This window comes from Notolabrus celidotus, chromosome 15 (genome assembly GCF_009762535.1).
Source record: "Notolabrus celidotus isolate fNotCel1 chromosome 15, fNotCel1.pri, whole genome shotgun sequence".
In the NCBI taxonomy this organism is placed as follows: Eukaryota; Metazoa; Chordata; class Actinopteri; order Labriformes; family Labridae; genus Notolabrus; species Notolabrus celidotus.
In genome coordinates, this window is record NC_048286.1 from 21,532,404 (window position 1) to 21,547,586 (window position 15,183).

Sequence of the window (15,183 nt, forward strand, 5' to 3'; positions counted from 1 at the left end):
TGTCCGTGTTCTGACTCACCTGAGGAGACCAATCAAGACAGGTGACTACTCTATTTTTGGTCCAGCGCTCCTCTGAAAACTGCCTGTTCAGCACCAGCTTTGCACCGGCCTGCAAGTCACTGGGAAGGACATGAAAGAAATGATTACCAACCCTGACTGTCCTGTCCTGTCTTAGTTGTTGTTTTAACCGCTCACTAGAACAATTCCATCAGCTTTTTCTTCACTCAGATTCATCACTGGTGACAGATATGACACCCATCACTGTGTCCTGTATGAGAAGGTTGGTTGACTCGCTCTTTTGATTGGCTCATTCTGAAAGTCCCTCGAGTTAACACTGAACTGGGTCGATCAGCATTTTCCATTGATGCCCCTAAATCATGGAATACCCTCCAACTGACTTTAAAGCTCACATTCATTCCCTCTTTTGCAGAATTTAAGGCTTGGATCTCGGACCACTGTGTCTCAAATTGTATCTGCTTTAATTCATGTATTACTTTGAGAATGATTGTGTGTGTTTGTCTGCTGTTTCTAATGTGCCTGTGATCTCGACGACATTGTAAATGAGGGAAACCTCAATGTTGTTAAGAATAAATAAAGGTTTTGAATTGAATTGAATGTGCCTCACCCAGTTACCCAGTTTTATGTTGTACATAGTTCTGTTCGGTACCAGCAATTGATGCTTGTGAAACACGACTAGTGGGGTAGGAACTCGATGTATCTTCATTTGAAAATGTTATTTTATTTATAAACTTTAGATGTGAGAAATTTCAGGTTTAAAAAAAAACCCAAAACATAGGTAATTTTCCATACTGATTATTATCTCATGATCTTTTTATGTATTGTATTTCACTCATTTTCTTATCACTTGTGATTGATGAATCTGATGACAGTTGATTTGAACCTGGATGTTGTTAATTTAATTCAATTTAATCTATCTATCTATCTATCTATCTATCTATCTATCTATCTATCTATCTATCTATCTATCTATCTATCTATCTATCTATCTATCTATCTATCTATTTATTTGTTTGTTTGTTTGTTTGTTGTTGTTTTTTGGGGGGGATATTATTAACATTCTTAATATTATTTATGTATGTATTTTTATTGATTTGATATTACTTTATTTATTTTTATTTTATTTATTTATTAGTAAAATTCTTGTTATCATTCTCCCTATTATTACTACCATTCCACTTGCTTATCTGTTTCACCAGATTGTAATGATGTATAATTTTCAAAACAAGCACAACGCAAAATGTTTGCAATTGCTCTATGGTTGCCAATAAAAACAAAATGATTAAAAAAATTAAATAAATTGAAAAAAAAGAATGTGCCTCACCCCTCTTTATCCTCCAGATCTCTGCCACTGTAGTCAAAGCAGACGTCCACCTGCTCGGCCAGAGCTCTCTCTACAATTCTGCTGCCTCGCTCGAAAAACGACAAGAACTCCTCAGAGTGTAGGACCTGCAGCTTCTCCTCCTCTGTCAGCTCTTTGGGGGTGTCTATGCACAGAAAACTCAACATGAGTGAGCAGAGAATACAGGTGATTTATCGCTCTTTGGTCACACATTTCTAGAAAGACGTCTCACCATCCTCCTGCTGGTCACCCTGTTCATCTTTCTCCTCTTGAGCGTCCTCCGCTGGTGGGGGGGCAACTATCTCTTCATCTTCTTCCTCATCTGAAAAAAAAAAACATTACAAATTTTTATATCTACCTCTAATTCAGGCATTATATAAAAAACACATTTACAATTGTTTACCTGCTTTTTGATCGGTGTGTGTCTGGGCTTCAGTGGGTGTCTGTGTTTCTTTGCAGTAAGACACTAACTCCTTCGGGACAAAGTCCACTTGGGTCATTTTGGACATACCCAGTCTCACTGCTCCTCGTCTACACACGCCATCATGGAAACAAGCACACATACACAGGTTTCCAACAGGGAAGAAGAATCAATGCAGATTTGAATGTAGCGACACAAATAATGATAAACAGACATAACAGTAACGTATTACGACAAATCTAAGATGAAACCACAAAAACTGAATAAAGCTGAAAGACAAGCTAAAGGAGAGAGGAGGAGCAGTACCCCATGAGCTCAGAGTCGGAGTGGAGTTGCAGAGTAGAGGGGTCAGGATCCCAATGCAATGTCCTTATACAGCCAAACCACCAGACGGTGTTAGTAAGAGAAAGACAGGACGGACAGAGAGAAAGAGGAAGACAAGAGGATGAAAGCAAATGCAGAGGACGGGAGCCAGTTATGAGATGTTAAAGATAAGAAAGACAGCAAACAGAGAAGAAGAAAGACAGAGAAGAAGAAGAAGAAGAAGAAGAAGAAGAAGAAGAAGAAGAACAGAGTGCGTGTTAATTGAGAAACATCAGCGTGCCGGTGAAAAGGCAAAGAGGAGACACACGTTAGAATTCATCAAGTATATTCACCATGTGGACACAAACAGACTTGGCATGCAGATACAACCTGACATCAAATCAAAACATCTAAAAACAACCAAACCCCATCTCTCGCTCCGTCTCTCACACACTCACAGACCTTGGTCCTGCGTTTCCGTCCCCGGAATCTTGGCTTCCTGCATCGCTGCCCACTGATTTGTTGGAGGGAGACATGGGGGCGGGGACTAGGTAGTGAAACAGACATGTATCTTCTGTTACTACCCTCAGGGGCTGAGCTGTGAGTGCATATGTGTGTGTGTGTGTGTGGGTGTGTGTGTGTGTGTGAGTGCGTAAAGTGGATGAATGAGGGTGGGTGGGGAAAGGCATGGAAGAAGTGTGAGTGAGTGAGTGAGTGAGTGAGTGAGTGAGTGAGTGAGTGAGTGAGTGAGTGAGTGAGTGAGTGAGTGAGTGAGTGAGTGAGTGAGTGAGTGAGTGAGTGAGTGAGTGAGTGAGTGAGTGAGTGAGTGAGTGAGTGAGTGAGTTTGCATGCAGTAAGGAAGAGACACACAAAAATAAAAAAGACACACAAAGGGGGAGAGAAGAGAGAATGAAAATAAATGGCAGGCAGGTTTAGGTGTCATGCACAAAAAGTTATGTCAAATGTTCAGATATCGGGTGAGGTTGGGGGGTGTTGGGGTTGGGGGGTGTTGGGGTTGAGGAGAGTGACGGGCCAGACAGCAAAGTTAGAGCCGACTTATATAAACACAGAGAATCAATCAAGCACAGTACCAGAAAACAATGGGAGAAAAGTGAGGGTGAAGGATAAAACATTAGAAGCATGCTGAGGTTTTTTGGGGGGTTTACCGTGGGGCATGTCAGGGTTGATGCCGACACTCTGCAGCAGAGCCTCTGCCTCCCTCCTCTTCCTGTCCAGGTCCGAGTCTTCATGGCCAGCGGAGGAGCCGGCCTCGGCACCACGCTTGGAGTCTCCCTGTGAAGAGCAAAGAACAGGCTGAAAAACAGAGCGGCAGCTCAGTAAGTTCTACATGTAAGGAAGTTTCCAATACGTACATCCTTTTTCTTCTTCTCCTCTTCTTTTCTCTTCTTCTCCTCTCGAATCTGCGCAATCCGTTGTTTCTTCCTCTCCAGTTCGGCCTTCAGCTCGCTCTTGTCAGACATCCTGTAGAAAGAAAAGAACATGATGAAGAACTGTTCACTCTCTTTATTTCCCCTTAGAGCGTCTATGGCTTGTACGGCAAAGCTGTTTGTTTTTATTACTTCCTCCACTTAAAGTAAGCTGCTCTTATCAGGATCTTTGACTACTGTGTAAATCAAACGAATAGGTGTTTAAGAAGGCTGAAACATGCAGATGTATTCATGATCACTTTAAGTTTCAGTCTTTATCTAATCTATATTTAGAGATATTGAGACTTTTAAACATAAACTAAAAACGTATTATTCAGTCTGGCTTTTATGTAGGGTTTAACAATTTTATTTCTTACCTTTTACTGTGATATTAATTAAAATGTTGCTTTATTATTTTAACTGTTATCTTATTCTATTTTTTATTTATTTATTTTATTTATCTACTCAGTTTTATTGATATTTTTAGCCTAAGTTTTATTTTCAACTCTTATCCTTACCCTTTTTAAATCGATTTATTTTAACTGTTTGTATTCTTAATTTTCATGCTTTAACTTATTTTAATTACACATATTTTATTTTTGGTGTGCATTAGTCTCTATTTTATCGTAAGTTATTTTTATTTTTATTATTATCATTATTTTTTTGTATTATCATTAGTATTTATTATTATTATTATTATTGTTATTATTATTTTTATTATTGTTCTTTTTATTATTATTATTGTTGTTATTATTATTATTATTATTATTATTATTATTTTATCATTATTATTATTATTATTAGTAGTAGTAGTAGTAGTAGTAGTAGTAGTATTAATATTAATATTATTATTATTTCCCCTAATATCTCTTTTATTTCTGCTTCTTTCTTGTTTTTCAATCACTGTAAAGCACTTCGGGTTTCATTTGATTTGTATGAAAGGTGCTATATAAATAAAGCTTGAGTGATTGATATTTATCATTTGTTTTGTAGAAGGAAAGCAAAAAGGTGGCATAGCCCCATTACAAGCACAAGAAGCAATACACAGATAACAAGAGGAGTAGTTCCCAAAGTAAACAGCTATGCAAGTAAACCGTCATTTTTAAAAATAAAAATCATTTTATTACTTCTGCAGCTCGGAGATTGCTAGATTATCAGCATGTAATCCTACACTAATCTACTAATCAGCTCTGAGCAACAGTTTGGGTAATGGTATTATTGCTTCAAAATTACCCACAAATCTCTTCTAGAGTGAGTAGATTAGTTATAAATGGACAGAGAATAAATCAACAGTTTTGACAAGCAATTAACTGATTGTTTTATTTTTCAAGAGTGGAAGATTTGCTTGGTCAAGGCTGAAGCCCAGCTGGTCCAGATCATCAGTCATGTAGGTATATAAACACATGCAAATTAGATATTTTTCATAACATCATATGCCTTTCTGTAAAGTAAGTAAGTAAGCTTTTGTAACTGCACCTATTAGCAGAGTTGGACAAAGTACACAGCTTCATTACTTAAGTCAAAGTATAGATACTCCAGGTCAAATATTACTCCAATACAAGTGAACGATTCTCTGTCAAATTTTTACATGAGTTAAATCACTGAAGTACTTGCTTTTAAAAATATTCAAAGTACTTCTTAAATAATCTAAAAACGTTGTATTTTCACAAAGTGTAAGTGCAGTCAAGAATACATAGGAGTACATTCTGTTACATCATGTTTATCTAGAAACCATTACTTGAAATCTCTAAAAACTATACCATCGAATAAAAACAGAAACTCAGTTACTCCAAGCACAGACAACTTAGTTTGAAATGTTCATCTGGAATGATACAAATGTTACGTAGCTCAACACGCTTTCTCAGGTTGGACAGTGAATGTTTGTATGTTTGGGCAGAGTGGGAAACAGGGAGAACATTTCAAACAATACGTATCATTCTTCATTTCAAAAACCTCTAACACGGGCTGAAGATATGGACATGGGTGCTCAGGTGGAGAATTATAGCCATCATTACCACCTCTACATGAACTGTCTGATCTGAGTGAAATCTGCTCTGTGTTTGATATACAGGTATGACTAAACCACTGAGACAAACAGAACTACACAAACACATTTTACTGTCTTAGGGATCAGATTTCAGAAAAGAAAGGAAATTCATGAGCTGACTTCACAGATAAAGTAGTGAGTAACTAGAGCATTTATAGAAATGTGGTGGAGTAAAAAGTACAATAATTGTCTTCTGAATGTAGTGGAGTAAAAGTAATAAGTTTCCCCAAAATATAATACTCAAATAAAGTACAGATACTCAAAAAAATTACTTAAGTACAGTACTCAAGTAAATGACTTTGTTACTGTCCACCACTGACTATTAGTGCTAAAAAACCCTCAGTCTGATGTTTGGACTAGTGGCTGGTTGTGCAGCACTAACGTGGTACCTCAGGGCCTGTCATACCGCTAACATGTGAATCACATCCAGTTGTTGATAACAATGATCTCTTTATCTGTTTTTTTCCATAATGTCAATGACTGAGAGGGTGTTCTATTCCGAAAATATACAAATTGTATGATTTTACCCCTTGTGATAGTGAATCATTTTAATACATTTCGCTGTTTTAAGTTTGCAATATATAATGTATAAATGTATACACTAGATCACAGATAGCAGCTTCCAGTATGAATAAGGTTACAGCTGTTAAAAAAGTGATCAACATTGTATTTACAAACTGATAATGTCCTAATCTTGTTGTTTTGCAGCGTGAGAGTCATTATAAAAGGACAACAAAAACATCACTCCACCCACCGCCATACTGACAGCTGATATAAGACGCAAAACTAGCTATTGTTTCTCTCTTCATCTCTTTGTCTCTGCCAGGGGTCTTTGCTTCGATGGAAATTAATTTTATGCAAGCCGTCTCCCGGTTTTAACATTTCCAAATGTCATATTATGTATTTTATTATCTCACTAAAGGCAACAATGTCCGATCAGCCAGCTAGCTTAAGGGTGATAGCATGCTAATCTCCATGGCAGCCGGCAGGCCTGCTGTTAAGAGAATAACGGTCACATCTCAAACCAACGCCCGAGCCTCTCTCCTTCACTGTCACAAATACCTTCAAAAGCAACATAGTTATTAATGCAGAGGAGAATACCTGATATCAGATGTGAGATGTTAGTAAACAGACGACAATAGGATCCAGTTTGGTGTGGTTTAAGTCCAAAGAGGAGTGGTGGTGGTTAAAAGTGATGATGCTGGAAGGGAGACGGTACTTTACTCCTCTGCGCTCTTCTTCCTCAGAGGTTGGTCGCATAACAGATAACATAGAGCACGTCTGCCCCCTACTGGCAGGAAATATATCAATCGAGGGGATTTCTCACTGGATATATCTACCACAGTCCTTAAAAGTCTTGTCACTTATCCAAGTTGTAGGAACAACAAATAACAACTTTACTTGTAGTTGATCAATTGGAATCAGAAATGGCTCATATGAAAGTCAATGTCTTTTAAAATATTTTTATTTTACCAAAACAAAGTTTTTTATTATTCATTGAGTTTTTTCATTTATTAGGACAGAAAGGTCAGATTTTGCTTGGACAAAAGTCTTTTTGCTTCCAAAAATACTTTATACTTTTATGCTTTACTTTGAATACACAAACATGCTACAATAACATCTGAACATAAAGTCATGGTGCCTTGGAAAAAATAATTAATATCTTGTATGACTCCCATGAGCTTGGAGGACTGCATTCATACGTCTTGGCAATGACTCAAAAAACTTATCAACAAAGTCCTCTGGAATAGCAAACAAAAAGTAGTCTTACAAGATTCCCAGAGTTCATTAAGATTCTTAGGTTTCATCTTCCAAACCTCCTCCTTCATCTTACCCCAGACATGCTCAATAATGTTCATGTCTGGTGACTGGGCAGGCCAATCCTGGAGCACCTTGACCTTCTTCGCTTTCAGGAACTTCAATGTGGAGGCTGAATTATGAGAAGGAGCACCACCCTGCTGCAGAATTTGCCCTCTCTTGTGGTTTGGAATGTTGTGGACAGCAAGAATTTTGTGATATTTCAGGTTGTTGATGTTGCCATCCACTCTGCAGATCTCTCACACACCCCATACTGGATGTAGCCCCAAACCATGATTTTTCCTCCACCAAACTTGACGGTTTTCTGGGTGAATCTTGGGTCCATGCGGGTTCCAACAGGTCTTCTGCAGTATTTGCGGCAATTGGGATGCAGTTCAGTGGATGAATCATCAGAAAAATCAACCTTCTGCCACTTTTCCACTACATCCTTATGTGACAAGACTTTTGTCAAGCAGTGTAGTTACCTGTCAGTTGACATGGTAAAGAACAGTGGCGTACTCAGACTGTTTGAGAGGCTGGTGCGAAAACTAACCCTAAAAACCCCTGGTACTCACAGGGTGAATTTAAATGAAATGAGGCAGTGTTAACAAGAGGTCTGGGGTTCCTCCCCCAGAAAATTCTGAGCTGCTAACACTTAATTCCTGCGTTCTGGTGAATATTTCTGTGACCAATTGTGGGGAAAATTGAATAAAGAAATAAGGAAAACACAAAAGTATTTATTTATTTATTTCTATATTATTGATTATATAACAAAATTAACATAACATAGCATACCATAAATAACTTCAAGGGCATATAGAGGGAATTTTTTTTTTTTACATTGAACTCCCTGTAGGGGTATCAAGAGGAACTATTTAATGTTTTATAAATTTGAGAGGCATCCAGAAGGCACTTTTTTTTTACATTTTATACATTTGAGGTACATCCAGAGGGCACTTTTTTGTGTTTTATATAGTGAGTGGAATTAAGAAGGCACTTTTTCATGCATTTTCCACTGCAAGAGCACCTGAGAAGGCAGTTTTCAATGTTTTATCTACTACAGTGGAATCCAAGAGGGCACTTAAACATGGTTCTTTAGGACATGAGCTATTTAAAAGAATTCAAATTCTTAATTGAAATGGAACAAAATACTTAAAGGGCAAAATTCTCATTTTCCGAGCATAAAATTCGGTCTCTTCTCCTTCAGTGTGTTTTGTATTTCATTACATTAAATTAAAACATTAAACATCTTGGTCCTACTATTCATATCATATGTTTTTAAATAGAACCATAACCTTCAAAGCACCTACTAATTAAAGCTATTTAAAAGATTAAAAGAGAAAACAAATCTAACCTCTACATATGTCCTACAATAACACAATAAATGGAAACAAAAAGTCACACATTTATTACCATTATAAATCAATTTTTATTGTTTTCCATTGTTCTCCTATACAAAAGGTTATTGTACATTTTTATGAACACCCAAACAAACACACAGAGAGTGGTTGGCATGACATATTGGCATAAAAGCTTTGTTTACATGTCTGTCCTGTATTGGTTTTGGTCTTGTCTTTTCATCTTGTCATCTTGTCATCTTACTCTGTAGACACATCTTTTCTGAGGGGCTTTGTTTTTACTCTTCAGCATCTGGATCGGCATAATTGAAGGGGTCATACAGGTCACGTTTAAAATCATAAGGATCAAAGAATGGGTAGAGGGGTTTCTCAGTGGCTGCTGCAGGGGCACTCTCCTCTACTTTTGCTACCTCCTCTTTCACAACTTTTTCTTCAGCAGGTGCTTCTGGTGCTGTTTCCTGAACAGGGCGGGGTGGGTGATCTATGAGGCAATCAGGGTCCCAGTATGGGTCGCAGTCATACTCCATACCTTTAGCAGTGATAGGGGGAGGGGGAGGGGGAGGTAAGTCTGACTTTTTGGGGGCGGGTGGAGCAGGAGGAGGCAGAGCGGGTTTGGGAGGAGCAGCAGCTTTTATCTCTTCCTCTGTTTTGGGCCTGCAGGCGGGGTTGTGACGTGGGTCGCACAGGACTGGAACAGCCCCTGTTGGCAGGTAGACGATCTGAGGTTTGCACAGAGGGTCTTTGGGGTGACACAGATAGATCTTCTGAGCATTCTCTAGAGGGTCGGGTGTGGGAGCTTGTGTGGTGGGGGGTGGAGGAGGCTGAGTAGTAGTAGTGGGTGCTTCAGTGGTGGTCAGTACACCCATTACATTTTGGTAACTGGAGGCATCAGGGCCATAGGTCACCTCCAAGTGGCGCATCTGCTGGTATAACATCCGGATCCTGTCGATCTCGTAGAGCTGAGAGAAAAACAGAGAGAGAAGTCAGAGAGGAAAATAAGAGGTTAGTTGTGTAGAAAATCATCATCTATAAATCTCCAATCAACTGAAACTTACTCCCTCGATGTGTCCGATGCTGTTGTAGAAGCGGTAGTAGGACTGAAAATCAGGATTCCCTTTGTACCACTTTGGGTCAATATTCCTCTTGGGACGAGAATTAGTCAGGAAATCGTGAGCCTGATCAGAGGCAATGCTTAGTGATCTCCCTGTGAAAGAGCACAGAGTCAGGACTGCATTTTTTGATTCTGGTGTGAAAATATAACTGCATTGACCCACAGGAAAAAAATAAACTGTCATATTATTATGGTGGTAAAGTGACTACACGTAAATTGAAACCTTTCTTTTGTTAAGAAAGGTATTTTCTGCACTCAGGAATGAGAACAATAAAAGCACAGTACAGTACAGTATTTCTTCAAAAATAGCTGCACCTCTTTAAAGGGTAACTTTAATGTAAAATTATTTAAAGCTCTACTCAAAAAGTTCCCAGATACCATTAATTTTGTTAATACAGTCAACAGAATAGTTTACTTATATGTTTACAATGTGCAAAAATATGTTGAATACCTTCAGGATTCTTTACTTTCACCAGGGATGTGGCTTCCAGAAAAGCTACAGGTAGACAATGAACAAAATAATCATATCTGCAAAGCATTTCACAGCAACTACATAAGACACTCAGTTTTGGAATAGTACATTTTAAACCCCTCAAAATTGAGCAGTTGAAAGAAAAATAGCGTTCTGAATTTTGTTCAGTCTAACCTGGCATTAACAGCAGGCAGCATAGTGACCTCAACAGGGACACCTGGGAAATCATCCTCCACATCTGCAAGTCCAATAACACACACAAATACAAATATTTGACATGATATCTCATGCAACTGCAGTTATTCAGAGAGGTTAACAATTAAGTATTTATCAGGCATTTTGAGAGCACATAAACAAAAAGTTAAAGAAAAAAATGCAGTGACTAAACAATGCAATGGTATGTCCACAGATTCAGATATTTCACTGGGAATAAAACAAGTACAAGGATAATAGAATAACTGGTCAATAAGATTCTTTTGATAGTGAGTAAATCTTCCATGGTCTTTTTGTAAAGTAGCTTCATTGCAACACTAATTATTTTGCACACACATGAACAGGTTCCCCTAAAAATACTGAATTTGGTGGAAATTCTCCCTCATAGAAATTTCCAGCACTGTGGACATTGATCTTATATGAAACAAATATATAATATACATTAACAATATTATTTGCCTTAATTTACAAACTTCACTGTAAAACTTGATAAAGCCAGAGTAAAATAGAGAACATCTCACCTGTTGTTGCATCTCCCCAGTCCTGGTCTAATCTGCAGCACAACATAACTGTTCATAAATACAGCAAAAATACTGGGGCTGCTCCATTGGCCACTGAACAGCAAGTGAGCTGAACTCCACCCCTCATGCATTTTCAGCTGAGACGTGGAAGAGCTCATTAGCACACTGAGCATGAACCAGCAGTAAAAGAAGAACTTCAAACAAAATGTGACTCCTTGTAAAGCCACAAGAAACAGCCTTGTAACAGCAGGGCACCTACTGGGTGCACATGCTGTCCAGTTTCCCATCTCTTTCTATATGTGTCACAGTCCAAGCTGAGGCCATCAATGGAGGTTAAATGAATGCTCTCCAAAACTTAGTCCATAGCCTACACCTGCCAAACATGTTTTTTTTTTTCTTCTTTCTGTTTTGTGGACTAGATTTGAGGATATGGCGACATGCACAGTGCTACTGTAGCGTAATTCCTGACAAAACATGTCCGGCAGCTAAAAATTAACACTCTGTCCCAAAACAGCTGGATATGTCCTTTTAACTTTAGTCCTGGACAGTCAGAAAAGAGAGGGGGAGCGGCGTCAACTGCTGTTTAAGTCCCCAAGAAATATGCAGGAATTATGGGCTAGCTAACACCAAGTCATTGTAACACAGCCTGGGAACTGTTGCTCTGTGACTTCAAAAACATTGTTTCAATGCGTATATATTTCTGAATGCCTAGATAGCACAGATATTCACAGAAGAGCACAAAATAAAAAATGTAATTGTATTTGGAGGACAAACTATTTATGAGTTGTTTCTGACATTAACTCGCCCTTGTCTTACGTTGACGGTCTTTCTGACTCATGAACACATCTCAAAACACACTCAAGACAAAAATATGAAAAAAAAATCCTTACATTGAACATATATATGCTTTTAGTTGCCTCAGTGAGAAAAAATACTGTCCAAAACGTATCATTTTAAGATGCAGACTCATTTTGGGAAAAATAGGTTGTCATCTCGTAGCTTGCTAGCTAGCCAACTGTTGTTGCATCTTTTGTCAAATGTCTTCTTACATTTTTCTAAAATATTACTAAAACTATACAGTTCAATAATTAACTGCAATTAAAAAAATATTAAATGTTCATGACTGTTCCCATTTGAATACAGTCAATGTAGGTAAAAAAAAAAAAGATACAAAACCTATAGCACAACTGTTAGCATAAAAGCTAGTATCAGAAATGATGCATGTAGAAAAAACTCTCTTGTTGGAATAGGATTTTAGTGATTGAATTAAATAGATGAAAATGTTGAAGGACCTCTTAGCACAAAACCACACAAAGGTCTTCAAATGTCTTTAAATTTGAACGATCTGCATAAAGGATAATTTATGTAGTGACTGATCAAAATGATAATGTTATAGATCATGTTGACCATTGAGCTGGAGATCCTCACTGCACCGCAAAAACTCAAAATCTTACCAAGTGAAATTGTTTCATTTTTAGTAAAAAATGTCTCATGCTACTTGATTTAAGATACATTTAGTTAACAAGTAACATTTGAGCAAGATAGAGGGACTTATTTTAAGACAATGCATCTTAAAAATCTTGTTAAGTCAAACAATCTTGAAATGATCTTGTTTTGAGTTGTAATTTAGAAGAAACAAGGTTTATTTTACATTTCATACATTTTTCAAGCTGAGATCTTATCTGTAGAAGACAGATAATCTTGATTTAAGACAAACACTTTACTTGATTTAAGTAAATGCATTTTATTGGAGAATCTATCAGAAAACAGCTCCGTTGATAAAAGAAAGAAAGAAAGAAAGAAAGAAAGAAAGAAAGAAAGAAAGAAAGAAAGAAAGAAAAGTTGTTTTTAAGGGTGGGTTACAGTTTTCAGACACTGTTTCTTCTAAATCAGATAAAAATATACATCCTCAAACTGCATGCACACAATGAAACACCTACTTTTGATCATAGCTGGCTTATCCTAAAAAACAACATGACTGAATATTAATATATCCAGCTCACTATGAGAAGAGATTATATCTCAAAATGCTCAAATTAAACTTTGTAATCTTATTTCAAGTACAAGATAATCTTAAACCTAGAGAAGTGCCGCTATGATACAACTCAAATTAAGGTGAATATGTCTCAAATGAAGAAGTTGACATGAAATATAGTCGTGCAAAAATCTGTTTTTGAGTGAAAAAATCTGTTTTTGAGTGAAAAAATACTAATTGTTGGCATTCCTGGCTTATTCTGAGACACTAAGCTTTAAAATACTGGTCAAATATTGCTTATTTAAGTTTTCCCTGCTAATTTTAAGATCACAGTTTTCTAAATATTACATCTTATTTTAAGAAATCTTACCAAGCAAATTTTCACTCATTCTATTGGCAGGTATTTTTTGCTTATTTCAAGGTAAAAGTACCTTGAAATAAATTTTTTCTTGTTTTTAGAGGGGTATTTTTTCCAGTGTTCAAATACTCATGTTTTTTACTTTTTCAGACTGTCTTGATTTCAACATTCCTTAAGCCACCTGCTCAGAATTTGTCATTTCAACAGTGAAGCAAACTCACTCCTTCAAACCAGCAGGTAAGACTGCGATCAAAGAGCCCCAGAAGGAGACAGGGAGTCTGTATGGGGCGCTACCAGGTGGCTAATGGTAAACATCATACTGTAATTGCTCTGTGACAGGACAAAAAATGGAAGGGTCAGGGTGCCTCTTACTCTTAAATGATATACATTTATTCAACCTTTACGGTGAGACAACCAGCCGTCTTGATAATAAATCAACATGTTTTACATAATTGAATGTAGGACATAAGTCACACAGTGCCCTCACATATCTAGTATGATTTATCATCATTTTTGCAGAAATGGTACAAAAACCCTCTTTATCTTTGTATTTAAGTTTACCTTCATTAAGTAGGATTGTTAGATATATTATGAAGGAACCCCTAGTTGAGTACATTAGCAGGACAAAACTGATTAAAAACACAGGAGGCCTGAAAAATTCTCATGTGTATTTAATAAACGACAAAACAGTACAATGGGTTTAAAATGCTTAATCTATGCTAAGATCCTTGTTTTTATTTGCATTATCTTGTGATGGAAAAATTAAAATATACTGGAATGATTTTACACCTTAACAAAATGATCACCCATTACTTGCAATCATTCTCCTTTCTGGCATTAAATACTGATAATCCATCACCCTGTTTCTCTCTGTCCCAGTTCACTAATGAAGAAGGCCATAGTGGCAGTTTTTCTTGCACAACTCAACCACTACCTCCAGGGTATCAATTATCCTAACCAGTGCCCTTCTGATCTTTAAGTGAAATTACACCTTGTCCTGGAGCTCTCTGCAGGACACAGAGGACCAGCTCCAGAGGGATGTTTTCAGCTCTGCACCCTTCATTCCAGCTATAGTGCCTCTGTGCTGTCTTTACCAAGAAACAATATAAAAAACTGAGTTCTGTTTTTCTGATTTACTTACACATGTGGAAAGGTTGTGCTCACAGATTACATATTGATAAATCCTGAAACATTGTAGATGTTTGGATGTGGCTACTCTCTCTCTCTCCTGGAGAAAAAAAAGTATTTAGTCAAATGGAAAGAACTAATAACAAATATCCAATGGTTGAATATTCAATGCAAACATCTACAAAAGGGGTTACGGCTTAACTGGGTGTGAGTGGATTTCCAATCGTCATTCCACAGTTAACCACATAATTACCTTAGTGTCAAATCCTTCTGGTCATTATTAAAAAAAAGTGTTGCATTGAAATGGAAACCAGATCTCCCACTGCCAGCTGGACTGTGAGGTGATTAGTTGCATGGCTCTGGAAAAAATAACTTACTCATTAGGAATAGGATAATATTATCTATAAAATATGGCAGCCTTTCCACAACTACATGGTTAAATAACCATTGCATGAGATTCAACAACTATCTTTATGATTTCCCTACCTTCCCAATGTAAGGACTACGAGTGGTACAGATAACAAATTAAAGACTCAAGCCAATGCGTTTCAGTTTATTCAGTCATCTACTTTTATCTATGACTGAGCTTTATACGACATGACACTTGTTCAAAGTGTCATGTTTTATTTGCTGGTTTATTTTCTTTAAATTGGTTTATTATTTCATCTGCTGACTTATTTTGAATGTTGGTA

The 15,183-nt window shown here is 37.2% G+C and overlaps 2 protein-coding genes and 1 long non-coding RNA gene across 7 annotated transcripts in view; all 3 read right to left on the reverse strand.

Annotated features, from left to right (window-relative positions):
* LOC117826415 (dynein, cytoplasmic 1, intermediate chain 2a-like) overlaps window positions 1-6,819 on the reverse strand; it is a 13,231-nt gene extending 6,412 nt beyond the window's left edge. The window contains exons 1-9 of one of the 5 annotated variants that reach the window (XR_004634039.1): window positions 6,660-6,819; window positions 3,458-3,566; window positions 3,251-3,377; window positions 2,547-2,682; window positions 2,088-2,150; window positions 1,764-1,891; window positions 1,593-1,682; window positions 1,343-1,505; window positions 20-119 (exon numbers count right to left, since the gene is read on the reverse strand). Coding sequence is in view for 4 of the 5 variants with exons in the window: in XM_034702444.1 (XP_034558335.1) it covers window positions 20-119; window positions 1,343-1,505; window positions 1,593-1,682; window positions 1,764-1,891; window positions 2,088-2,150; window positions 2,547-2,682; window positions 3,251-3,377; window positions 3,458-3,565 (915 nt within the window). In the remaining variant the exon portion in view is untranslated. The remainder of the gene's footprint in view (window positions 1-19; window positions 120-1,342; window positions 1,506-1,592; window positions 1,683-1,763; window positions 1,892-2,087; window positions 2,151-2,546; window positions 2,683-3,250; window positions 3,378-3,457; window positions 3,567-6,659) is intronic. The other 4 variants (XM_034702445.1, XM_034702444.1, XM_034702447.1 and 1 more) reach the window with 4 other exon arrangements.
* Window positions 6,820-8,777: 1,958 nt separating this feature from the next.
* On the reverse strand, window positions 8,778-12,086 carry and3 (actinodin3). The gene is made up of 6 exons (XM_034703467.1): window positions 11,921-12,086; window positions 11,031-11,062; window positions 10,471-10,534; window positions 10,276-10,320; window positions 9,769-9,917; window positions 8,778-9,672 (listed from the first exon to the last, which is right to left on the reverse strand). Exons 2-6 carry the CDS (start codon window positions 11,040-11,042, stop codon window positions 8,992-8,994), a joined length of 951 nt encoding a protein of 316 aa, XP_034559358.1. The 5' UTR covers window positions 11,043-11,062; window positions 11,921-12,086; the 3' UTR covers window positions 8,778-8,991.
* Window positions 12,087-14,018: 1,932 nt separating this feature from the next.
* LOC117826553 lies at window positions 14,019-14,852 on the reverse strand. The gene is made up of 2 exons (XR_004634063.1): window positions 14,745-14,852; window positions 14,019-14,591 (listed from the first exon to the last, which is right to left on the reverse strand). It is a non-coding gene; the product is annotated as an uncharacterized LOC117826553 (long non-coding RNA).
* Between the last annotated feature and the right edge of the window lie 331 nt (window positions 14,853-15,183).

Excerpts from the sequence above, each read along its gene's own strand:
- and3 (XM_034703467.1), bottom strand. Across the intron at positions 10,321-10,470 it reads CTGCCTGCTGTTAATGCCAG|CTTTTCTGGAAGCCACATCC; the intron begins GTTAGACTGAAC and ends GTCTACCTGTAG. Across the intron at positions 9,673-9,768 it reads GCATCGGACACATCGAGGGA|CTCTACGAGATCGACAGGAT; the intron begins GTAAGTTTCAGT and ends TTTTTCTCTCAG.